The 27144-nt window shown below is 41.8% G+C and overlaps 1 protein-coding gene across 6 annotated transcripts in view; it reads left to right on the top strand.

The window, feature by feature from the left end:
- Positions 1-11993: 11993 nt before the first annotated feature.
- SLC12A8 (solute carrier family 12 member 8) overlaps positions 11994-27144 on the top strand; it is a 133570-nt gene continuing 118419 nt past the window's right edge. For 3 of the 6 annotated variants that reach the window (XM_059922110.1, XM_059922114.1, XM_059922115.1), the window contains exons 1-2: positions 11994-12159; positions 13354-13448. In XM_059922110.1, coding sequence (XP_059778093.1) covers positions 13398-13448 — 51 coding nt within the window. In that variant the 5' untranslated portion in view covers positions 11994-12159; positions 13354-13397. Of the gene's footprint in view, positions 12160-12495; positions 12536-12570; positions 12604-13353; positions 13449-27144 lie in introns of those variants that run through there. The other 3 variants (XM_059922111.1, XM_059922113.1, XM_059922112.1) reach the window with 3 other exon arrangements.

Genomic DNA, 27144 nt, shown 5'->3' on the forward strand with positions numbered 1-27144 from the left:
TAAAAGTAGGCATTACTGTAAAACTACATTTCTTAGACTTAGAACATTTTAAACTAGAACTCGTTTTTTCACAGTATATTTACTTGAAGAAGCACTATTATAATCAATGAGAAACTTTTTGACTCTGCAATTTAATTTAAACATTTTCCGTTTCAAATTGCTTTATTTCAGGGAAATAATTTTCCAGTTGTTTTTGCTATATTCTGCAAATAAAAAAACGTATGTTTCCTTTTTCACTTAAACTTTGGTAGGAAACAAACTAAAGCAGACAAACATTTCTTGTTGTGTTTGTTGCTTTCTTTAATCCAATGGATAAAAAAGTAAAACCCTGTAAACATTATTTTATTTTTTTATGCAATACCATGCTGTAAATATGGTTCATCAAATAAGGATGTACCTATGATTGAATCTTTAATTCTGCACAGTTAGAGTTTATATATAAACGTGTCTTGACAATCAAGGACTTTTATGTGAGTCTTCCTTTATGATGTTTATTAATGTTATGCATTCCATTTGTTTTGAAGTGAGTACCAATGTGCTAATTTGTATTGTCTGAAAGTATGTAATGTTTTTACAGCTTGTTTTTAAGAATCTGTAAATATGTACAAACAAATCACAGTACTGCTTTATGTTAGAAGGCATATGATGTTGTACTGTATGTAAGCAATAATACATAGCAGTGCTAACTTTACAAGTAGCATCAGGAAAGTTCTAAAAACATTTCAGAGTTATTAATTATCTTTATTTCATTTAATAATGATTATCTTTAATCAGTTTTTATAAGCAAATTCCATTGTTCCTCCTATTGGAACGTAACACTGTTTACACAGCATAATTGAAGTTGCAGGGGAGACAGGCTAAATCTGCCTTCATCTGTACTCACTCTCACTAAGCATTGAATGGCCTTACCACTCTTCTGCAAGATGGAGGAAGACTGCAAAACTTAGTGCCCATCACACTGAAGGAAGGGGGTGTGTTTTTTTGCCTGCTTCTGTACTGCTACCTAACTTTGTGGTTTGCTTTGGATTTTAATATTTGTTTCTGTTTTAGATTCAAGCCCATAAGTTTTGAGGTGACTTCAGCTCCATTGTGAAGTAGTTCTCTTCATATTTCATAGCTACATTTCAATAATTCTAAACTTTCTACTTTGATTTTTAGAGACTTATTTTTCAACCTTGATTTCTCAGCTGATCAGATGAATTTATTCAACTTCAATACAAAGAAAGACAAACCTATTGTAGTTTGATTTGAGTAGATATTATACTGTACAGAACAGCTAACTATTTGAACACACACATCACTGCTTTAGAAATAAAACCGCCAATTTATAAATGTATATGACCTACATTTTATAGGAAAAATGTTTTTAAATGCTAGTCATTTATATAATGTGCTTTGAAGGATTTGCTAGTCCACTTCTGTCACTTTTTAGTACACTGGTATCTTTTATATGTAATGTATGCTTTTTATTATTGTAGCAGAGCATTTCAGTAGAGAGAATTTTACAACAATATGGGGGAAATTTTTCATTGTTGGATTTGAATTATACTGGATTTTATCTGTGTAGTCTTACTTGTCTTTATTTTAATGCTGTCTGGAAGGGAACTTGGTATCCAAATAAAGCAGGTAACCTCATTTTACTTCAAGGGCATACTGTGTAGTGCTGAATTTAATCTGGAAATCTGATGATTTTGAAAAGAAAAACGAGTTTATAAAAATTGTACAGAAGAAATTAAATGTAATGGAAATCCTGATGGTGGAGCACGTTGAATTTTCTGATATATAGTGTTATTTTCCTGGGATCCCCTATGCCTTCTTTGTATTTCAACTAATAAAGGAAAAACCTTGTCATTGAAACTGGTAGGATAATAGGATATTCTGAATATACAGTATTACTTTTCCTATCCCATTTTCTGACCCTTTCTCAATCACTGTAAATTTTATTTTCTATTTCCTATTGATAATTAAACATGTACATAATATAGACACTGTTGTATAGAATTGAATGAATTGGGTTGCTATGCTTGAGTGGGTAACTAAGTGGAAATATGGATACTGGGAATTCATACAATGCCAGAACAAATTTATAGGAAAAAGGGGAGCATCATGTATGTCCTGAAAGGTCATAGCCGATGTTTCTTCAGCCCTCTGGGAAATCAGTGTGAAAGAACTACAAACTCAGTATCTGACACAAGTGGGTCTTTCCTTCCCCACCTCCCCTTCAAATATATGAGCACTAAATTTCAAAGTCTACTCAGGTGAAAATTGCTTTGCAATGAAACTTATCACATTGAAATTTTCACTGTCAAATGAAAAGATATTTGTGATATTTTTAAATACAAACTTTCACATTGGTAGTCAGCAGCCTGGCAATTGAAATTCAGTAAGTCAATATATTTTAAAATACATTTTACCCTCCAAACAGAATTGTTTTTAAACAATTGGGAGGATTTTTTGTTGTTGTTTAAATGCGTTTTTTATTGTCATTGTAAAAATAAAATTTTGCTTGACCCCATATTATGCTGAATGAATTGCTGAGCCTTTATAATACAATGAAAGTTTGTTTCATGCATAATCATGGAACACAGAAATGTTCTTTAAACTGACCTATTCATTTAGAGGTTTAATGAGTTTCACAGCTTCTGGCATTATTGTCATGTAGTTAACCTTGCCATTTGGAGTTTATAATACCATTTTATGTATTATGATACTAAAGGAAGTTGTTTTTGTTTTATTTTTAATTGAATTATTAGATAATTTATATTTGCAAATTCTGCATTTTAAATGTGGACACTGGCTGTTTGAAAAATAAAATCAGAATACAGTTTTATGAATAATTTCCTAGCTGAATTTTTCACAATATTCTGAACCAAATAACTAATGGAAAATACTTTAAAACTGTGGAAAGATCAATATTAAAAAGGGAAAAAGGATGTCTATATGGAATGAACAGTTTGTTACACAAATTGGGTTAACAGTTAGCAGGGCCTTTACTGTAGCTTTGTGCAGAACATTATTTATTAAGCAGTTCTAAAATACAGGAGTCAAGTGTTAGTCACCCAGTATTTTAGACTTGAGATAAACTTAACATAGAGCCAAGAATAAGGGCAGAAGAACATATATGATTTTTTTTCTTTGTAGATAAGATTCAATTATCATCATACATGGGAATTTTTTTTTTTTTCCCCGTTAATGAAGATTTGTTTTCATCCATTTACCTCCTTGCCAGTCCCCCCTCCCTATTTTGTGACCAGTGGGACACATTGTAAGAAAGCTGTCTGCAGCTAGGGGTGCAGTTTGGGTCCTTGGGACAAATAGAAACTAACTGGCTTTTGCAAAGATTAATCCTAGGACCCTGACTTTATTAGCATGGTGCTTTAACCAATTATACATAATAATACCACCTATAGTCTACTAACCCATTTTCTAGATCACACTTTTTCTTGAATGATTAGGAATGGTAGGGAGAGGAGTGGTGAGATACTCTACATGATAGTTCTCCCACCTTCTGAAGATTACAGAAAAAATTGAAGTCATTTGAATTAATGTTACATTATTGAGTCTTACTTGACAATTTATCATGCACAAAGGGAGTATGAAGATTTTGATGATTATACGTTTGGATGGAATTAAAAATTGTTTTTCAGAGTGCTGGCAATTTTTCCCTCCACTTTGATGAAACTGATGATGGTATTGGAATAAATTATATACATTTGATGGATAAAGAATCAATGGAGCAGAAGAGTTTTAAGTGAACTAAAGGTAAATTTTGAGTCTCATGATTTTAGTTCTTTTATCATTTTCAAATGTCCTTAAAAGGACATTTATAGTAAAAACATTTTACGAACACACTCATGCAGTTGTATATGCATACGAGTAAGAGCTGGGATGTGATACTGTAAATGAGAGTGACATTTTCAAAGTGATTTTTCAAACTACTGGGAAAACTCAAGTTTAGAAATGGACTTGAATTGTGAAGTAGAGAACATTTGAGCCTTTGCATATTTATCAATTTATACAGATGAACTCAAAGTTATAACTTTCTTAATTTTTCCTAGCTTATCCCATTGTTAATAAGATTCTGAAACTATGATGCCTGTGTCAAGGTGGTGAAGGGGCCCAAAGAATGTATTATCTGTGATAGTAATTGTGTTTTCTATTGATTTGAATCCTTACTTGTGGGGGCATGGTATTCAGCATGGATCACCTACTTAGTAACAGGCTTTGTGCTAGATGCAAATACTAGGTGGTTGAGGCTACTAGTGTCTTTATTTGAGCATCTGAAAGGTATCAGTTGCAGGATGGTATCAATTGCAGGATGCAGGACTGTACTTTAGGTTATTAAAGCAAATATTCAGTGTTAAGATGTGTTGGGCGCTGTGCTGAGTCATTTATATGTCATTCCTCAACAAATGGGTAAGTAATAGTGTTTCTTATTTTAGAATAGTTTCCTAGACAATTTTAATAAATTGGTTCCAGAAGACAGAAAATATATACAAATACAGTGGTAAAAATTACAGTCGTAAAAATTATCCCCTAATTAAAATATCAAACTTATGAATAGGATTCAAACCTGGGCTGTGGAAATGAGATAGTAGGCTTTGTTCAGAAGGAACTGACCTATTACAGAAATGGAAGATTAATACTCTGTAGGGATTCACAAACCTGAGGGTAAAAATGCACGAGAGAATCACCTACCCCTCGTTGGGGGTTTGGAAATGGATGCTGGAGGATTCTTTCCCAGAAGTAGGAGAACCAATTAGAATGACTAATTCTAGCACAGTCTTCATGAAACTGTATTAATATTATTTTAAATATATTGAAATCATACACTACTAGTCAGTACTCCCAGATGTGATTATGATACTCTTTATGTCAAATAACTTCCACTAGCTTCTAATTATCCGGTATTCTCTTTTCCTTAGCCATTTCCTTCAAGGTGTTTAGGCCGCTGTAAAATTTATCTTTAAACCTCCAATACAGTAGTTTTCCTTCGTTTCTTTGTGGGAACTCCAGCGCTCTCTTGTAGCTTTTGTCAGTGGCAGTATGAGGGTTAAGACTGATTGCTAGAGCACAAAATTAAATGTTAGGAAGAGGACACAACTGAGTAAATGAGTTCAGAACAACCTAGGGCTCCACAGGAGGCCTTGGCTGAGAGCAGTTGTCCCGTGCAGTTCGTGGAGTTGGCCCTCAGGATTTGGGAGCGGGTGATGGCACTCAAAAGGCAGCATAACCAGTGCTGCATGGGACAGCTTTAAATAAGCTGTGTGTGATTTTGCTGAGGATGATTGTGAGACAGCAGGCGTATAGTTTGGTAATATTCTGCATGGGCAGATAAGGAGCAGTGAAATAAGCAAGGCTCTACCTTGATCTTTCTGTGTAACATTGTACAAGTCACTTACCTTTCCTGAGTCTCAGTGTTTTTTTCATCTGTAAGACTGGCATAATAAAAACCCCTATGCGAGTTGCTGTGACTATCAAACCATTTGAGATAATTTGTAAACTTACAAAAGCACAAACAAATATTCCCTAGTTTAGATTTTAGAAGTAGCACAAAGGCAAAATAGAGCAGAACTGGACAAATGTTGGAAGCTTCATTTCATGTAAAGGAGCACATGGAGTAAATTCCTGACTTGCTGACAATATCTTTCAAAAGATTAAAGAAGATGTGATAGGATCTGTCTGTCTGGATTTAATTGACCAGCAAAGAATAACTAGTTAGTGAGGTGGAAATGACATAAATTTTGTAAATTTATGATTCCATTATCTGAGACCCTGGGAGGGATGGAGAGCGGCATATGTTGCTGTGAATGAGAAACAAAATCAGTAGACTTGCAGAGGAAGAAAAAATCATCTTACAAAAGCAAGAATATATTGAACTTTTGAATCCCAAGCTATTGGTTAATTGTGAGCAGGGACCTGGCTGCCCGTGTGGCCAAAGCAGAGTCATGGACAATAAGATCGGAGCACTGTAGCCAGCCTCACCAGGCGGGAGGGAGGGACGCGTGTCTGTGTGGATGCGATGGGTCTGCTCACTCACCTTTTCATCTTACATTTATTCTTCTTTCACCGTTTCTGTTTATTCTCTGCTATCTCCTTTGTTTTCTTCCTCCTGAATGGCCGTATGGCATGTGCCGTAACAGGTATACATCAACCAGAAACAACTGACTGATGGTATGTGGTGCCCGGCCTTTCATACAAGTTAGATTTATTTATCATAAATGTTTTTTAGTATTAATGTTTCAGGAGAATTCAAAAACTTTATCAGGAAAAGACTGTGGGACTCCTGGATTAGTTTGTAGGCTCCTTGAGGGCATTTTGTTCACAGAATATAGAACCATGCCTCACACATAAGCAGATATGAGTGAATGAGTGAACAATGTTATGGGGTAATAGAGGCGTTAGCAGTGACGATATTAGAAATGGTGGTGGAGATTTGATGGCGTTAAGATGATGCTATGATCAGGGAGCCTGGAAATGATGGGTTTCTGCACTCAACCACAGACTTCTAACAAAATCCGCAAAGGAGATGCACGCAAGGATCAGTGGCTAGTAGGAAACAAGGTATCTTCTTCACGTGCTAGACCTGTTTCCCATACCCTCATGTAGAAATGTGCCAGAGGACGTGGCCGGGACTACAGGCCCCAGAGCCATTTCCTTCCCCTTGGCACCTTAACAATGCTCTGGCTGCAGAGAAATGAGAACATCTCAATACATGAGAAGAGCAAGAAACAGGACAGCCAGGACTTCATCAATGAGCAAGTGAGTCCCAGCCCTTTCCTCACCCTCGTTGCATAGGAACAAAGAACCAGGTCCACATGTGTGACCTGTTAATGCAAAATGACCTCACTCACTGCTGGGTGTGGCCCAATAAATGTTCCATGATCTAATCGATCAGATTGGCAAGTCATGGAGGCAGGGCTTGTTAATATTTCTCAAATCCTTTTGAACCCCCCCTCCCTTTATCACTACCACAGCCCAAGCTACCTTCAAGTCTTGCCCAGGCTCCTTCAAGTTTCTGCACAACGAGTCTTGATGGCCTCCAGTACTTTCTCCAGATTAACGCCATGCACAAAACCTTCAGAAGTGTCTCAGTTGCTACTTGGGTAAATACTACGCTCTCACCTTGGCCCTCATGGTTTTCCGCAGCCATTAGCCTGCGCCTCACCCGCAGTGAGCCTCTCATCCTCTGCTTTCACTACTGAACTGCTTTCAGCCTCTCATACTTGGTTATGACCCTTTCTGCCACCGACACAGTTTTCTCTATTAACCTCCCCACCCCAATTTCAGCTGCAGCATCACTTTCTCAGAAAAGCCTATCCTGGTCTCCCTGATCAGGTCATAACCACCCTCCCCCTTGTGCCACCCTGAGTCTTGGACCACCCTGTACAGTTCTTTCCTAGTAGCATGGTTGGCTGTTTGTAATGATCTGCTTATTAGCGTGGGAATTTGATTTGATTTCCTGCTTGTCCAGAGCCATCTTGCTCCCCATTGTATATCAGCACTGGGCACAGTTTGGTGATCAACAGATGTCTGGAGAATATAGTTAAAAGAGGGCATCCAGGCCCTATGAGTTACACCTGAGGATGCCAAGAGAGCTTGCAGGTGGTGTAGAAGAAGCACTGCCAGGGAGTTTGAGGCTTTGTGGATAGCAGCTGTGGGACCAGAAAACTGGTCATGTGAATTTCAAAATGGGAAGAAAGAGAGTGGATTTTGAACACAACAGATAGCTGAGTTGGATTTCAGTCCCCAGCAAATTCTAGAGGGTTCATAACAACTCTGCCAGGTAGGCTTGACAGGTCTTATCATTAACTCTGTGTTAACAAATGACACTGAGGCTGAGACACATTAAACACCTTGGACAAGGTCACATAGTGGAAGAGAAGATCCGGGACTCAAATTCAGACCTAAATTTTCTCATCTAGACTCTTGAAGGTCTGTGATTGGGTCTTACGTATATGATATTCAAACAAAGGCTGAATGCTAATTGCACTGTTGTCGCAGTTCAGTAAGGCTGCCACCGTCATCCATAAAATAAACTGTACCCTGTTCATTAGGCTTCTCTCTGCAACCCATATTTTCTCATGGTCCCACCAGGTCCTGGCTCATGCCAGATGCCAGGTGGCTGATAGAGGGAGAATGACTTTCTCTTGTCTGAGGGCAAACCCCCAGAGTCAACAAATAGCTTAGATCCTGGAGGAGAAACCTGCTCAACAGGAGCTGGGGGACACCGGCAGCAGGACATTGTCGGCCCCTCCCTCCCTGCTGAGCCCAACCAGGGAAGCCAGAGCAAGGCTTGTCTTCCCAGGGTCCTTTCCCCACCTCTCTGGGAATGGAGAGCTCTCAGGCTGTGTGAGGGGCTGGTACCTCCATCAGGTTTGCATCTCCTGATTCACCCCCTTCCAACTCCCAGTAACACCTGACAGCCCTTCTGACTGACTTCCTTTTTGGATCTGGGGTTCTTGGAAAAGCATTTTAAAGTCCAGGAAGAAGGAAAATCTTTTTCTGCCTCATCTCTTCACCTGGATTAGAGAAGTTGTATTGTGTACAGGAGAGAGGCTGGTATTGGAACTAAACCTGGTTTAGGTTCAAATCCTGACTCTCCTCAGAGCCAGCAAACTTTTCTGAGTGTGTGCCAAATATCTGTGATTTTTTAGATAGGCAGGCATGCCCCAGGGAGGTGCATCATAATGACCAACTAAAAAGAAAAAAATATATGTATTTTATATTACCTGTGTTCTCTGAGTGATATATTTCATGCTTTCTCCTTGTCCTTGAAGATTATATAACTGGAGTAAGACACCAATGTGGACAGGATGTATGCTCTCTCTCAGGTATTTTAGAGAAGGGGAAAAAAAAGAAACAAAAAAAAGATTGAGCTAGAAATTCCATAGTCTTCAACCTTGGCTGTACCTTAGAATCACCTGAGGAGTTTAAAGAAAATACTGATGCCCAGGCCCCACCCCAGACTCGAGTATTTTCTTAAACTACACCAGGTGATTGTAAAGTACAGCCTAGGAGAGGACCACCAGACTAGCTGACCCACTCTTTGTGGCCCTTCTGACTCTGGTTCTACGGCATAGGCTGTGAGATATGTTTTTGTACTTATACATATTTACATTCTGATCTAATGTTTTCAAACTGTTTTCACATTTCTATTTCTTGGACTTTGTCCACGCTCTGATCCCTCCCCAGGGTTCAGACTTTCTGACAAATGAGATCATTTTTCAAGACATGGTCTCTTCTCCAGTTTCCACACAGAAGGCAATTCCCAGCACCAACCACTGGAAAGGAATGCAATGAAGGATCTTCCGTCTGCAGCTGAGCAGGGTAAGACACACAGGGCAACGACCTCACTATTGTGGGCTTCGGCTCTAGCTGGAGTCGTTCCTGAATAGAAAAAAAGAGGTGAGTTTAAGAACAACATTATGATTTTTTTTATATAATGGTACCGCAATAACAGTAATTTTGAACGATTTGAAATAACTAAAAATACTATGAAAGGAAACAAAATATTTTTTACCTTGGTTAGATGTACTATGTATTTGCTATTTATTGCTGAATAACAGATTACCCCAAAACTTAGTGGCTTAAAACAACAATAATTTACTATCTCTCATGGTTTCTGTGGTCAGGAATTCAGACAGATATCAGCAAGGGCTGCTTGTCTTTGCTCTGCAGTGTCTGGGACCTCAGCTGGAAGAATCTAAGGCTGGGGACTTGAATCATTGTCTGAAGGCTTGTTTCACTCACATGTCTGGCAGTTGATGCTGGCTACTGGTGGAACATGTGGCTTCCCCATGTGGCCTGGGCTTCCTCACAACATGGTGGCTGAATTCCAAGGGTAAGTGCTCCGAGAGCAAGGAAGCCAGATGGACTCCCCACTGCCTTTATGACCTAACCTAGGCAGTCAAACAGTGTCATTTCTTCCATTTCTCCTATTGGTTGAGGCACTTACAAAGATGCGTTCTGGCTCAAGCGGAGGGAACACAGACTCCCATCTCTTTTTGAAGGAATGTCAATGTCGTATTGCAAGAAGAGCATATGGGATGGAATATGTTAGTGCAGTTATCTTTGGAAAATGCAATCTGCACTACATTGTTTGTCTTAATTTTCTTACTCATTTTTTTTCAGATTCCAAAAATAACATGTGCTCATTGTAAGAAGAAAAATTCAATAAAAATCCAGAATTTGTACATTAAACTAGATTTCCTCTCCCATTTTACTCACTATCTCAATCCCCCTCCCTAGAGATAACCACTATTAACAAATTGATGTGTATTTTTCCATACAAACTATATACATATATGCACTTTTTAAAGAAGAACATTATTCTACAACTTGCTGTTTTTACTCATTATTATGTGATGAACAAAGTTTCATGTTAGTACATATAAAAACACCTAATTCTTTCTAGTGCTGGTTGTCATAGTATGTATGGCTGTACCATAACTTAGGTAATCAGTCTTCTATTAGTAGACAGTTAGGATGTTACAATTTTAAAAAAACTATTACAAAGTAATGATGCAGTGAACATCTTTGTACTAGGTCATGTAGGGTAGTATCTTAAAAATGGAATTGTTCTGTTCAAAGGTTATGCAGTATGCTATTTTTTGATACACTAAGAGTGGTTTTTTTGTTTGTTTACAGTTAGTATCATTTTTATAAATCTACATTAAGCAGGGTACACTTTTTTTCTTTGCAAATGGACAGGCTTCTCTAGCCTTAACATGAAGCAAAGAATCAAACATTTGTTCTTAGGTGTAGAAGATGCTCATAAGTTTCAAAGGGAACTTTTCATTTGTTTAGAAAATGATGAGTGACAGGAAGTAGGTGGTTATGAACAGAGGGGTTGATTTCCTTTTTTAATGTTTTTAGCTCAGGCTGATATGGAATTGAATGTGGATTCTTCAAAGTTCACATTGACACTTTGAGAGAGGCTCATCAGAAGGTGACAGCAAACTGGAAACCAGCTTGAGGCAAAAAAACAAAGTGTCATGTGTGACCCCCAAGTGAATAATAAAGATGGCACTACTACTCTCTGTACAGATGTAATACATGGACATATAGTGGATTCCAGTAATACGCCCACCTAGCCATGCTTTGTTCACAGGTGGCTAATCTGTAATTTATCCTGGGGTTCTTTCCTCTTACAGAGATGGGTTATTAAAAACTTCTTTGCTGGGAATGAAGTTTTGACACATGCCACAACATGGATGAACTTTGAGGACATGAAGCTAAGTGAAATAAGCCAGACTTAAAAAGGACAAATATTATCTGATTTCACTTATGTGAGATAGGCTTGAAGAAGCAAATTTACAGAGACAGAAAATAGATTAGAGGTTACCACTGTCTGGGAGTAGAGGGGTGCGGGGACTTATTGCTTAGGGGTACAGAGTCTCAGTTTGGGGTGATGAAAAAGTTTTGGAAATAGCGGTTATGGCTGCACCAAATGGTGAATATAAATGACGCTACTGAATTGTACACTTAAAAATGGTTTAAATGGCACATTTTATGTTATATATATTTCCACACCAAAAACCCCACAAAAAACGAAAAACCCTTTGCTGGAGCAGGAGAGGTTGGGGCTCTGTCACTGTTCCCATGGCTTTGCCTTCCCTTTTGTTTTTAAAAGAACAACCTCTATTTTTAGGGATTTTCACACAAAGGCTCATGTGGGCGTGGGAAGTACTCCCAGCTGCCCTTCTGTTTCTCAGAAGCCCAGATGGAGGCCTAGCAAGTTATTTCAGGCTTAGGAAATATGCCAGATTGGAAATAGCGATAATTTAATCTCTCTGTATGTTAATTTCTTTTTTTCCCTGCAAGCCGGGGACCCTGGAAACCTTAACTTCACTCCCCGCCCCTCCAAGCCGGTTCTGGGAATTGCTGAAGGTGACGAGGGTAATTCCTCCCCACACCTCAGCATGCCCGAGGGCACTTTCTTGGCAAAAGAATTCCACTTCCTGCGAGTCTGAGGGTCACCTGGTCGCGTGGCCGCTGCACTTTGGCATCCCCGGAGCGCAGTCACGGTCTCTTGTTCAGACGCTTCTGCACCTGTCCAGGGGGCTGCGGACCAGTGGGAGCCGCGGGCTCCCCCGCTCCCCAGCCTTTCTCACTCCTGCGTGCTGTGTGACGCGCAGGTCCTTAGAAGCAACTGCAGTGAGTAGGCTCGCGTCCTGTCCCCCTAATCCCAGGGCTGGGCACCTCAGCGGGGGTGCGGTGAGCGAGCTGTCGAGGGCGGTGGAGGCAGTGGCTGTTACGTTTGGGAGCATGCGGACCCTCCCCCTAGTCCACCCCCGCACCCTCACCCCCCCCCCCCACGCCCAGTCCCTTCCCACCCGTGTTAAGATTGCTGTTCCCTTCTTCTGGGAGCCCTCCTGGGCGGCGGCGGGTGCACGGGCACCACCCTTGGGGAGGGGAAGTGTCTGCAGCCCCGTCCTTCTCCACCTGGACCCGAGAGTCGTGGCCCAGGTGCCCGAGCCCGGGCGGGATGCCTCGTCAGCGGGACAGCTGGGACCCGCGCAGCGCACACCTGGTCAGCCACGTGGCGGCGGGGCGGGGACTGGGCGGGCCCAGCGCTAGGAGCGGGCGTCCCGGGAACCGGTGAGGGCGGACGCCGAGCGGCTGGTGGGTGGGCAGTGTGCAGGGTGGTCTCGGGGCGGCTCCTCTCCTCGGGGAGCTCTGTCCTGTAGTCAGGGGGCCGGCTTGGGTCACCTTTGCCCGCCTGCTCAGGTAGACCCCCTCGCGGTCCCCTGGCGCGTCTACACACGGCCACTGGGACACGAGCCTCCCGCCGGGCCCAGGGGTTCCTGAGAACTCGGTACGGGCGGGGCCGAGGCTGGAGGGGGCGTGCGCTGCGCTGTATGGGGTTCCCGTAAGTAGGGGTGCCTGAGGGACGCGGGTCCCAGCGCTGACTCAGACGCGAAGGGTCGGTGCTGCGGCTCCGGAGCGAGTCTTGGTAAGTCTTTCACCACCTGCAACCGGTCCTAGTGAGCCGATGGTGCCCTTGCCCTGGACAAAGGGGTTCACAAGGATGGAGAGGAGTGTAAAACTGTCCTCAGGGGCTGGGCAGCTAGGCAGTTGGCTCTGACCCCCGTATTGAAGGAGCTCAGGGAGAAACAGAGAGCTGCAGGCAGCTGTGGCTTTCAAAGAACAGCAACGTTTGAGCACAGGGAGGCTCTGAAGAATGAGTGGGATCTATCTGGGTACCAAAGAGGGAAGGAGATGTTTCCAGATGAGGCAGAACAAGGTCCCTCCCTCAGCCAGGGCCTTGTCTGGTATAGAGGAAGGATGGGCCATAAGGATCCAGGGAAGGAGGAGCCAGCCTGACCCAGAATCCTGTTTACCTTCCAGAGGGGTCTCCCCACCCAGACTACCAGGACCCCCATTTCCGGAGAATGGCCCAGATGTCTCAAGTGCAGGAACTCTTCCATGAGGCAGCCCAGCAGGTAGGCCTGGGCGGTGTGGGGGTCATGAGCAAAGGTCACCAGGCAGGAAGCTGAATGGAAACATTACAGTGCACTATTTTAAAAGTAATGATCTCAGAAGTTTATTTTGGTATGCCAGCTTAATCGAGAAAATGTTACAGCCAATTCCTAACCATCTGTGCGCAAAAAATCTTCTTTGGTATTTGTAGTGGATTTTGAATCCTGGACACTCCTCTTCCCACCCCGTCCCACCCATGGAGGTTTTCCATGAACAGAGTGAGGACTCAGATAGTATGAACTCCTGTTAATATTGAATCAAACCAATGTAAGAAGGTAATTCTATTTCTGAAAAACTCATATATGCTGAAGCCAAATAGATTTCTGGATTCTGTGATATCTGCAGGTTTCGTTTTTTCTTTCTTTCTTTATCCTCTCCCTGCTGATCATTAGCTATAGTAAATATTCAATGCAGGTATGGAATTGAAGTGGCTGCCCCTTAAAAACAAACCAACCAACCATACTTAGGCATTTATCAGGAAGCTACTTGCACGCAGGGCCTTTGCTCTGTAATGATCACTCAACCATGAGGTTTTTACTGTCCCTTGGATGTCTCTCATCTTTATAGAGAGGGGTAGGAGGGTTTTCTGGCATCATAACAGGGGGGAATGAGCCCCCCAGAGGGAGAGAGAATCAACTCATAGCCTCACACAATAGCAAGAGAGCAGGGTCCAACACCCGGGAGTCCTGAGCCAAAGGGCAGAGGCTAGTGAGGCAGATGGGGTTCAGGGTTGGTGGGGGAATACAAACTGGCTAGTTACCCCCTCTTCATGTACATGGGTACACGTGAAAAAGGCAGCATGGTGGCTGGCAGGTGGCAAGTGCTCAGCAAAAGGTACTGCTCCCCTTCGCCCTGGCAGGCCCAGAGCTGTATCCTCCATCCTGTACTGAGCTCCTTGTATCCAGCCCCTGAAGTATTCAATCTGCTTAGGAATGAGTGACTAGAGGCCTGGAATAGCTCCTCAGAGATATTTCAGAACTGTTGCCCAGGGCTGTTTGCTCCTGGATGAAAAGGCCGGTGGCCAAGTTTTGAATGTGGTCAAGGACCCTTAGAGAACCTTGATTCATTTACTTTATTTTATTTAAAAAATTTATTTAGCTTGACCAGTCTCACATCATACTGGCAATGCATTTTCTTTGTGTTTGCAAGACTGTACATGAGGGTTTATGCCCCTAACATGTATTTGTGGACTACTTCCTAAATAATGGGTACTGTGTTAGGCATGAAAAAGGTAACCAGATGGAAAACGTGAGGCCCTTGTCTCCAGGGATTCCAAAAACAGAGCGCTTGTTTCATCTCTGTGAGAGGGATCTGTTAAGGCTCAGCTGTGATCCTCTTTCTGTTTAAAACCTTCAATGGCTCCCCGTGTCCACCACTCAGAGTTCAAACTCCTTAGGCTAGGTCCTGCACAGTCTGGCCCAGCCTGAATTTCGAGCCTGGTCCCCTGCATCTTACTCCTTTTACCCCACCTTCTAGACAAAGGTCACCATTCCCGAGGCTCTGTGCTTGTGTCTTTCCCCTATGCTGGTCTTTGCTGATACTTCTCTCTCAGCTGATTTGTCACTGGAACCCTCCAAGTACCTAAGGCAGTGCCTGGCAGTCAAGTGGTCAGTAAGTGTTAGTGCAAGCTAAATTGCTATGAGTGTCTTCAGAGACAGTTGATTTTTATTTAAAAAAATTTTTATTTATATATTTTGGCCGCACCATGCGGCATGCAGGATCTTAGTTCCCCGACCAGGGATCGAACCCATGCCCCCTGCAGTGGAAGCGCGGAGTCTTAACCACTGAACAGACAGGGAAGTCCCGAGAGTTGATTTTTAAAGTGATGGATGTAAAGGCCTATGCGTCACCTCCCTCTCCATCTCCCTCTCCCTCAATCTCTGAACACTGAGGGATTAGACAGTGTTCAATGTCATGGCCTTTGCTGTTCATTATCTAGACATCTTTGAAATCTATCCCTTTGTCTCCCTTGCACTGTTTGTCCAAGGTATTACATCTTAATTGAATTGTTCATACCTTCCTAACTTCTTTCCTCACATCTCTTCTAAAGTGATCCCTTTTTAAAGCATAAGTCTGTGCATTTGCCTCCTCTGCTTAAAGCTTTTCAGTGGCTTCTCACTGCCTTTAGAATTCAGTTCCGACTCCTCGCCCTGGCCCCCACAGTCCCCTGTGATCTGACTGGCTTCCCCTGCTCCCTCTGGCAGCATGCTCTGTCACTGCACCTGCCGTGTGGCATTGAAGTAAGCTGTTTCTTTCCTGTCTTCCTTGAGGCTGTGAACTCCTGAAGTTCAGGGGCATGTCTTATTCATTTTTGTGTCCTCAGTCCCTGCCCTTAGTGCTCAGCATATGGAAGATGCTCAGTCAGTGCTGGCTCTGCTTAACGGAACTCACCTGGTCAGGGATTGGGGGAGCTGCTCTTTGTATTACGTCTTGAAGTATCAGTGGTAAAGTTGGGAAGCACATCCCTGAGGCTGAGAGGGTAAGAAAATGATAATAACTACCAACTTATTACGGGCTGAACATTTACTATGCATTATCTTGTTTAGTCTTCACAACAACATTCTGAAGTAGATATGATTATTTTGGTTGACAGATGAAAAATGGGGGTGCTTTGAACCTAGGCATAGTTATTGCCAAGGTCCAGGTTTTAATCCTTTCTACTTTATGCCTCCTGCCTCAGTGGCCCGAGCAAAGCCTGTATGGGAACAGATAGCAGGCTGGATGGCTGATATGTTTGAAGTGGCTGGCCCTCTAGAAGTTTCCCGTGAACTTTTTCTCCCTTTACTCCAGGTCTGGGAGGCAGGAATTCTGCTAAGAGCTTTGAGGCCTGAAGAGCACGGGACTAAGAAGGCAGTGCCCAGTGGGAAGACAGGCTGGGTGGGGCGGGGGGGGGGGGTGGTGTTACCCTAAACCCTTCGGTTCAGATCTGCTCTCCTCTTGATCACTGTGACTGGAAAGTAGCTCTCAGGAGATTTGGCAGGAGTGGGGATGCTTGTGAGTTAGGTGGAGGGGTGAATGAATGGATTCTTGGTTTGGCTTTACTCATCTCAGGACCAGATGGGATAGTTATGTGTGTGTGTGTGTTGGTCAAGGGGACCAAATGAGAAGAGGCTGTGGATCTGAGAGTTGATGGTGCTGCCTGGGTTCAAGTACTGGCTCTAACCCTTTGTGACTTTGGGCAAGTTACTTCACCTGGCTAAGGCTTCGTATCCTCACCTATAAAACGACTACAGTAATAGAACATACCTTAGAGAATTATGAAGATTAACAGAGATAATTCATGTAAATGTTTAGTGTAGCGCTCAGTTCATAGGAAGCAGTCTGTAAATGTTGGCTAATAATAAAACTAATGCGGGGAGTACGTATTTGGTCCACGAGGTGGTGATATGGATGATGAGAGGGTTCAGTTGGCAAATGAATGCATGACTCAGCACAGCAAAGTCAGGTAAAAAACCTAAGGCAGGAGTCCCAAGTCCGGAATGATCCCCTTGGCCAAAACCAGAGTGTGGCACATTGTGCAAGACACTATGGACGATGTGGGGTGGGCAGTCCATTGAGGAAGATGGGGTGCTTTCTGGGCCTAGATGGGTCTGCAGTGGTTTGGGAATGTGTGTGTCTGTGTGTATTTGAGGACCTGTTGAACTTGTGGAGGTACGAGTCTTGTTCCAGGAGCCTCTGTCCCCAGGCACTTCATTGATGTGCAGTGTGGTTGGGTGGTGGACTTGAACCTGGAAACCTGGGTTCCGAATTCTGACTGTGCCACTAGATGTGCTGGGCCCTTGGGCAAGTTACTCTTGGGCTTGCAGTCTGTTTCTACAACTGCGAGATGGGGTGAGCGTACCTGGTTTTCAGGGTTCTTACGCCATATGCAGAAGGATCTGGCCCAGTGCCTGTCACATGGTGAGCACTAAATACAGTGCGTGTTCAGTGATTGGATGAAGCAGATTTCACATTGAAACCCAGTCGAGTAGGCTGTTTGTGAAACATGGGTCTGGAAAGCTAAGGAGCAGCTGGTGCCAGAGGGAGGTGAATGGAAGGCTAACGACCTGCGATTCCATGCGTGTCTCCATCAGTCGCTGGACAGAGAGGACTGTGACAGGCACGGTGTGTCAGGAAGATGAAGCTGGCAGGAGAAAGCAGGTGGCTGGAGACAGGGAGAGATGGAAAGTAGACGTCTGTGCGAAGTCTGAAGTCCAGCAGGATCCAGCGCTCTTAGCGTGGGAAATGGGGAAAAGTCAGCTCAGTGTACCAGGTATTTATTGAGTGCCTGGTCTTGCCAGGATTTCCAGCTAGTGTTGCAGATATTAAAACAGAAACCTCTTAATAACGATGGAATAAGGGATGCCTCCCACTAATCTGATGTGCTATTTCCCTTCTCTCAGGGTTGGACAGTCTCCAGAAAAAGTTAAAGGGAAGCAGTGTCATGCTGTGGCCCGAGAATGGGTCACCCAAAGCCTCAGATTAGCTGGTGCAACTCATATTCTTTCTTCTTTATCTGGCTGGAGACTTGAGCTCCAGCAGGAGTGGGTCTGTGAGGACCCTTTTCTAGGAAGTCTGTGGGATAGCTTCTGGCTGGCCTGAGCTAATCGCCCTAGAAACAAGCCTGATGCAGACCCAGCTGTGGCATCTGGTCCACGTTTGAGCCAGGGTGCGAGCCGCCTCTGACCCTGCACCACGACTCCGCTCCGCCAGACTCCCTGCCTTGCCTTTCCCTTCTCTGTGCTCTCCTTTGCTCTTTCCCTGTCTTCCCCCTCCTCAGTTCAGTGGCTTAACCTAGGTTAGCTCAGCATGGCAAGAGAAAGAAAGAGAGTCTGGTCGAGTTGTGAGGCTGAGTGGCACCAGCAAGAGAGGCAGAAGGAAGTGAACATGTTAAGGGACAGAGGGGGTACAAATTATTGCAGCGAATAACTCTCAAACTCAAAAGAAAAAAGAGACAGAGTGGTCCTTAGAGATCCTCTGGTCCAGGCCCCTTGCTTAGCTTGTCAGAAAAGAAGCCTAGAGATGTTTAATGACTTGCCCAAAGATACATACAAAGAGTGGCAGACCCTGGTGGGAACCAAGCCCATGACCCCCTGACCCCATAATACGGCTCTGGTTGATCTTAATGCAGTCAATCTTTAGGTTATAATTTTGAGCATTGGTCTCAGGCTTCATTGCAAAAGCTTTGCTCTTCTTTTCTGTGCCCTTATTAGCCAGTGTACAGTGACGAACTGACTTATATTTTTGCTATGCGTTTTTCAGGCCCGTTTTAGCATCTTTAAAAAGCCAATATGCAAAGCAAGGCTTGGCAGCCACATGCTAGGTAACAGCATATTGCTTTGTTAGAATATAGAGAAATGAATGCATCTGAGGAGAAAAGAAAAGGGAACCTAGGACAAGACCGTCTTGTTAGCACCTCTTGTACAGATAGGGAAACTGGGGTCCAGGGTGGTTGGGTGGAAGAGAAGGGCTCACATCTGGGATTCCTGTAGCCATGACCCCTATCACCCTCCCAGCTTCTATAGGGCATGAAGCTTGTAAAGTTTTTAGCGATTCTCTTTAGTAAAAAGGATACAAATTACAAATACAAAATTAGGTGTAATCTTTGGGAGGGACTTAATGCAAGTGAAGGGTGTTGGGAGACTTAAGCTATTAGCTTCACTGTGAAAGACCAGTGGCACCCAGACAGAACCACCTATGTGAGGCGACAGAAGAAAAGAGGCTACGGTCCTGGAACCTGGGAGAGAAGAAAGCGCAGAAACCACTCTCAGGGTTGAGATAAGTCTGCAGCTTTCATGTGGGCTCTGTCACCCTTTCCTGCTCTTTCTCTGTTATCTTCACCCCTTTCCACTTTACAGCTCTGTGTATCACTTAGCCTAGGAGGTCAACCCCAAAAATGACAATGCTCTGAAAATGCTTCATATTTGTAAAAAGTGGAATGGAGACATTTTCTGGATGAAGGTGCCCTAGAAACTAGAATGAAAGTGATTCTTCACTGATATGAATTAGGTGGGATTGTCTCACTTGTACCCACAGGATCTTCATTTGTAGAGGTGACTGAGTGACGACACAGAGAGATCAGTGCCTTTGAAAGAAGAATTTACTGCTTACATTTCCCAAGAGAAGGAGGAATGCCATGCAGGGCCACAGGGGAAGTGTCAGGTTCTGGTCAGGAGACAAAAGCAGGAATGAAGGGAAAGCCTGGGCCAGAGCCTTTGTTGTGCTTTTGGTGGGCAGGGCAGGGTAGGGCGGGGCAGGGCAGGGCAGAGCAAACAGCTTAGGACTGGCTGGTTTGAATAGTTCTGGTGGGCTTTGGCTATAGAGATGGTCTCTAGTTTCCTAGCACCTGGCCTGGGGATGATTTAGGGCAGGAGAAATACTGGCTCGTTGTGTGAGAATTAGATAAAGGGGGTGGCTTGGGGAATATACTCAGAATTGGTAAATTTGCATATGAAAGACATGCTCCTGGCCAGCTGTTATCTATAAGAACTGGTTAGCCCTGGGAAGGTTCATCTCTTCCCTGGCCCGTAAGAGTGATTGATTGATTGATTGATTGATTGATATTTTTGGCTGCGTTGGGTCTTCGTTGCTGTGCGCAGGCTTTCTCTAGTTGCAGAGAGCGGGGGCTACTCTTCGTTGTGGTGCGCGGGCTTCTCATTGCGGTGGCTTCTCCTGTTGCGGAGCATGCGCTCTAGGCGCGCGGGCTTCAGTAGTTGTGGCACGCTGGCTCAGTAGTTGTGGTGCACGGGCTTAGTTTCTCCGTGGCATGTGGGATCTTCCCAGACCAGGGCTCAAACCTGTGTACCTTGCATTGGCAGGGGGATTCTTTTTTTTAATTTTTAAAAATTTATTTATTTTATTTATTTATTTTTGGCTGTGTTGGGTCTTCATTGCTGCGTGCAGGCTTTCTCTAGTTGCGGCGAGCAGGGACTACTCTTCGTTGAGGTGCACAGGCTTCTCATTGTGGTGGCTTCTCTTGCTGTGGAACATGGGCTCTAGGTGCTCGGGCTTCAGTAGTTGTGGCATGCGGGCTCAGTAGTTGTGGCTCGCAGGCTCTAGATCGCAGGCTCAGTAGTTGTGGCACACGGGCTTAGTTGCTCCACGGCATGTGGGATCTTCCCAGACCAGGACTTGAAACTGTGTCCCCTGCATTGGCTGGCGGATGCCTAACCACTGCGCCACCAGGGAAGTCCTGCAAGATTTTTTTTTTTTTTTAAAGGATACCTTTAATTAATTAATTAATTAATTTTTTGGCTGTGTTGGGTCTTCGTTTCTGTACGAGGGCTTTCTCTAGTTGTGGCAAGCGGGGACCACTCTTCATCGCGGTGCGCGGGCCTCTCACTATCGCGGCCTCTCTTGTTGCAGAGCACAGGCTCCAGACGCACAGGCTCAGTAGTTGCAGCTCACGGGCCTAGTTGCTCCGCAGCATGTGGGATCTTCCCAGACCAGGGCTCGAACCCGTGTCCCCTGCATTAGCAGGCAGATTCTCAACCACTGCACCACCAGGGAAGCCCCCTGCAGGATTTTTAAGAGTCATAATGTCATAAGATATAGAAAGGAAAAAACGTGATTAATACATTCTGCCTAGCTATGAATGAATGGACTAGATGACTTAAAAATTTCTTACTGCCTTAGGGTATATTTCATCCATGGTCAGCTATAGAAAAAATGCCATCCTTGCCATTATTTAATAGTTTGGGGCTGCAAGGAGAATCCTAGATGCTGTGTTAATGACTCTGAAGTACTTTTCTTGTAATTTGAGTGAGAAGCCACTAGGTGGTGCTTAGACTCTGGTCTGGCCTGGTTGAACAACCTGGCTTCATATAGGTAGGGGTGGATAACTGAACTTTAGCTTATTTTTCCGTTCATTTTATTCTTTCTCTGACCAAAATATATCTCTTCAGGATAACAGTTTAAATACTAGATAGATGTGTATTCATAGAACAATATCAAATAAGTGTAGTAAGATTTAAAGAAATATACCTACCTTATTGAGTGTAATTCAATATCTCTTTTTGCTCATTAATCATTATCAAGTAGTAATGTAATCTGATTCTTAAAATTTGTTTTCTTTCCTTCTGAGTTTAATAACTTCATCAAAAAACTGTGGTGGTTGTAGTGAGAGTGGTGTGCTTCAGAATAGCTTGGCATGAGCAGTCTCCAGAGGTAGTACCTATTCTGGCTTGAATGCCTGTCTAGTAGGATATTGTTGTCATTACCACTTCTCAGGAGAAGTGTACATTTCTTTTGTTTTTGTTTTGATGTGTGAGTGTTTTCTTCTTTACATGAATAGGCATAATGAAAGAGAAAAAGATAGTGAAGTAAAAACCACTGATCTGTGTAAAAAATTCTGTGGTGTTCTTTTCCCAATCTGCAGATACCTTGTAAATCACATCCACAGTCTCTGTCAGCAGTTACAGGATTTAGGTGCTCACTGATGAATTTGAAGCCATGGCAGCCTAGCGACCCTCATTTAGCCAAAAATAGTTATGTCTGATCCAGGTGATAAATTTGCTCTAAAGTGAATCCCAGTGTTCATAGAACTTAAAACAGAAAGCTGTGACTCATTTTGAGTAGCTTTCCCTTTTTATTTTAGGCAATTATCAGTAAAAAAAAAAACCCCAACAAATAAACAAACCCCAAAACCAAAAAACAACAACACAAAGCGAAGGCAAATTCTAATTTTTAAAAAAAGATACATAAATGTTAGGGACAGACATTAATTTTACCAAAGACTTCACTATTTTTAAGTAGACTATATTTCCAGTACATTTAAAATGTGATTCAAATCACAGGCATCTTTTGGTGAATCCATTCACTGCATAAAATGAAGTTGAGTTATAAATAAATTACTAACTTGAGGTCAGCATTTTATTTTTCAAATACTTCTAATAAAGTGGTAAATTTTTCTTCAAATAAAGATGTTACTATTTTTATCATAGAAGTACTACATGCCTGCAGTAAAAATTTTTTTTTAAACGAGAGAATTATATGAAATTAAAAGCCTTCTTCCTCTCTTCCTTCACCACCATTCCCCAGAGACAGTCACTAATGGTTTCTGGTTTCTGGTTTTCATTTTCCCTAGTGGTTATCATTATAACTTTAAATAATTTATTTATACCTCAATTTCTAGACTAAGTTATCAGTTTATTATCAGTTTACTTATTGCTTCCTGATATGAAAAAAGAGGACACTGGCACATTTACTCTTCCTTCCATTTCTCTCATTTCATTTCGAATTTTTTGTTAGTTGCATTATTATTTTTACATTGTAAAGGTTTATAAAATTTATATATTTTTCTGTAGTTGTGAGTATTTCCATGTTTGTTATAGTTGGTTATAAAAATTTTACACCTATAAATAGTACTATAAATTTACAATAGTAAGATGTATATGTGTGTGTTTAACTGAATAACCAAGTGATGTTATTAGACTCATGGAGAAGAAAACACAAGCATAAGTTGTTAAGGCTTTGCTGCTTCTGAGCTATAGAGTCTTAATTTTTTTCAAGTTCCCTTTAATTCTTCTGGTTCATATGCAGCTACTGCTGTTTCTTATATCCCATGTCACCTTTTTTTTTTTTTTCTTTTTTTTTTAAATGACTATTGAATGCACAAATGTCAATTTCCTTTTTTTTTTTTTTAATAAATTTATTTATTTATTTATTTTTGGCTGTGTTGGGTCTTCGTTTCTGTGCAAGGGCTCTCCCCAATTGTGGTGAGTGGGGGCCACTCTTCATCGCGGTGCGTGGGCCTCTCAGCGTCGCGGCCTCTCCCACTGCGGAGCACAGGCTCCAGACGCGCAGGCTCAGCAGTTGTGGCTCAGGGGCCCAGCCGCTCTGCGGCACGTGGGATCCTCCCGGACCGGGGCACGAACCCGTGTCGCCCGCATTGGCAGGCAGACTCCCAACCACTGCGCCACCAGGGAAGCCCTGTCACCTTTTTTTGAGTGTAATTCTCTTATCTTTTGGGTGACAGGAATTTTTTTCATATATGGAATAGTGGTAGTAAATTACTCTTTCCTTTTCTAACTATAGAAGTACGGAAGGCCAAATTGTTTTCATGTATTTAAAAAACAACATTTTACAACAGATTGGATGCAGAAGTAGATATGGGAATCCAGCTGTATTCTATCAAGCCAGACATTAAAATGATTTGCAAAATGTATAACAAGGCATCTCTTTTCACTGAATGTTTTTGTTTGGGAAAGTAGTTATTTTTCATGCAAACATGTTACTTATTTTAACAGATAATGGGTTTATTATTATTATGTTTAAATGATTAATAAGTATTTGAAAATATCTCCCTTTAAGTTTCTAATATGGTGAATACTGATAATTGTAGCACGCATAAACAAAAGCTCTTTGGGATCCTCAGTAATTTTTAAGAATGTAAAGGGGTCTGGAGATCAACAAGTTTGAGAATGGCTGCTCTAGAGATTAAATATACATTTAAAAATTTTCAGTTTGTTTAGAGTTAATATTGTACCACTTCAACGTAAAATGTAGGAACTTGACAATCACATAGGCGCGTTTACCAACCCTGCCCTCCAGTCTTTTATGCTATATATGTTACTTCCATCTACACGATAAAGCCTCCAAGATAATGTTATGCCCAATGATTGCTGTGGTCTATGTCTTCTCCTAGCATTCGCTGGCTCTGAACTTGGAACTTCTCAAGTGCCTTGGAAGACAGCTCTTCTCTTGGCTGCCCTGGGCTGCTCTATCACTTGCTTTTTTTTTGCCCCTCCAAGCCCATCTGCAGGAATCTCTCCAAATATCTGATCTGCTAGTAGCACTTGGTTTTTTCCCTTTCTAGTTATAACTATAGTTTCATACTTTAAAAATAAACAACACATCTTTTCTGTCATTGTCATGGTAATTTGGAAGGTAGAAAAGTGCATATTCTGCTTCCTTAAAAGAGGTGTCTAATGTCACTCTCTAAAGCACATTGTATTCATTCATTCGTTCATTTAACTAACACATTTAGTAAGTACCTGTTCCATGTTAGGCACTAGAGGTACAAGAGTGAACAAGCTGTTCTTTAAATATGTCTGGGCTTCTTTTAAAAAATAAAAATTGCTTTTACTATTTATTTATTTTTAAACTATTGAAATTTTGATAACATTTCACACTTATAGAAAGTCGCAGCAGTACAAACAACCGCTGTATACTCTTGACTCAGATTTACCAGTTATTAACATTTTGTCCTTTTGCTTTATTATTTGTGTGCTCTCTCTCTATATACATATATTTCTATTCCATATATATAATATATATTTTAATACCTATTATATTCGATTATATATATATTTTTCCTGAACCATTTGGAACTAATTTGTAGACATCATGTCCCCTTATCCATAAATACTTCATTGTCTATTTCCTGAGAATAGGACTTTTCTTTTACCTAACCACATTATATTTATCAAGATCAAGACACTTAGGAAATTCCCTGGTCCAGTGGGTAGGACTCCACACTTTCATGGTCAAGGGCCTGGGTTTGACCCCTTGTCGGGGAACTAAGATCCCACAAGCCGCTTGGTGTGGTCAAATAAAATAAAATAAAATAAAATAAAATAAAATAAAATAACCATAGTCCATGCCTGGATGGCTGGACTATGGAATATTAAAAGAAAAAAAAAAGATCAAGACATTTAACATTGATAAATCCTATTATCTAATCCACAGTTTCACATCCACTTTGGCCAGTTATCTCACTAATATCCTGTAGCTTTTTCTCCCGGACCGGGAGCCAATCCAGCATCACGCAGTGCATTTAGTCATCACGCCTCTCTAGTCTCATTTAATCTGGAATGGTTCCTTAGCCTTTCTTTGTCTTTCGTGATCTTGACATTTTTTTGCAAAACACAGGCTGGTTTTTTTTGTAGAATATTTCTCAGTTTGGGACATGAACTCTCATGATTAGATTCAGGTTTTGCATTTTTGGCAGGAACCCATAGAATGATATTGTGTTCTTTTCCAGGCGTCATATCAGGAGGGAGGTACAGGGTTTCCACTTGTCCCATTATTGGTAATGTTAACTTTGGTTACTTATTTAAGGTGGTGCCCACTAGGTTAATTCACTCTAAAGTTACTAATTTTCCCTTTGTAACTAATAAATAATTTGTTGGGGATACTTTGAGACTATGGAAATATCCAGTTCCTCATCAATTTTCTACCCATTAGCTTTAGCATACATTGATGAGTCTTGGCAGACTCAGTTATTACTGTGATGGTTGCAGAATGGTGATTTTCTAACATCCTCATTTCTTCTACATATATTACTTGGTCTTCTATAAAGAAGAATTTTCCCTCCTTCCTCTTACTTTAATTTATTCATTTGGTTATATCTGTATGGACTCAGATTCTTATTTTTTCCATGTGTATTCTATTGCTACTATTATTGATTTTGATGCTCAAATTGTTCCAGATTTGGCCAGCCTTCAAGCTGGCTTCTATGTTCTTATGACACATCCTCATCATTTTTAGGAGCCCTTCCTTACTTTCTGGCACAAAATATTGTAGGCTCATTTTGTACTTTTTCTGCCCCAGCCCTGAATCAGCTATTTCTCCAAAGAGCTCTGGCTCCTTAAAGTGAGAAATGGTATTTAGAGACCAAGATCTGGGTGCTAGGTATGTTCATTGCTACTGGGGTGTTTTGACTTACAGACCCTTTAAGTAGACAGATATATACATACATACATATATATATATATATATATATATATATATATATATACACATACACATGTATATAGATATAGATATATAGATATGTATAGATATGTCTATATATATTTATATCTTTATATATTAAAAACTATAAATTCAAACTGATACCTCTAATTCTAATTTATCACGCCAGGGTTCATCCTTCTTTCCTCTTTTCTTAGTTTTAACTGCCTTCTCCAACAGTGAGAAACTTGACTCCCAGTCGGTATATTTACTTATTTGCTCAGTCCTACAATTCATGGAAAGTAGATTCAGGAGTGGTAACTCCTACCCCTGCAAAAAACAAACTTTCTATCTAGAATTTGTATTAGTTTGTAGTTAGTTATTTGTCTTTAGACTGAGAGCACATAGTTAAAGTACTATGTTCAAAAGTTAACTCTGCTCAGTTTTTTCCACCTTCAGTGTGGTTATATTATTCATTAGAATTATAGTTAGGTTAATTTGTTTCTCTTTGCATTCTGTTTTAATTTTTCTCTCTCATCCTGTCGATTTGATTTGATTTTGTTTAATTTTGAGTATATAAAACATTGATGTGATTCCAAACGTCAAAAGTACTTAGTACATAAGAATTCTTAAATGGGTATAGTATTGTCTGATCCACTGAAGCACCTAGAAAAATAAACCTTTTGAGTTGATTTTTAGCTGGTTTGCCTGTTACTGGGGGAGGGCATTAGGGTCCGTGTTTCTTCTCCTGATGTTAAACTGAGGTAGACTGTCTAGTGGCAGCCTGAGTCTCGCAGGAGGGCTCTGTCCTTTTGCCAAGGAGGCTGGGAAGGGAAGGGGAAGCTCTTGTTTAGGTGGCCATGGCATCGCTGCTGTGGGAATTTAGATCTGCGGGGTGCTGTCAGGTGCCCAGAGCATTGTGTCTTTGGGTTCTGCATTCTGAGCACAGAGGTGGCCGCTCTGTGGGGAATGAGCTGCTGTATAGCTCTGAGAGGCAGAGCTCGG

Source organism: Balaenoptera ricei, chromosome 4 (genome assembly GCF_028023285.1).
Source record: "Balaenoptera ricei isolate mBalRic1 chromosome 4, mBalRic1.hap2, whole genome shotgun sequence".
NCBI classification, from domain to species: Eukaryota; Metazoa; Chordata; class Mammalia; order Artiodactyla; family Balaenopteridae; genus Balaenoptera; species Balaenoptera ricei.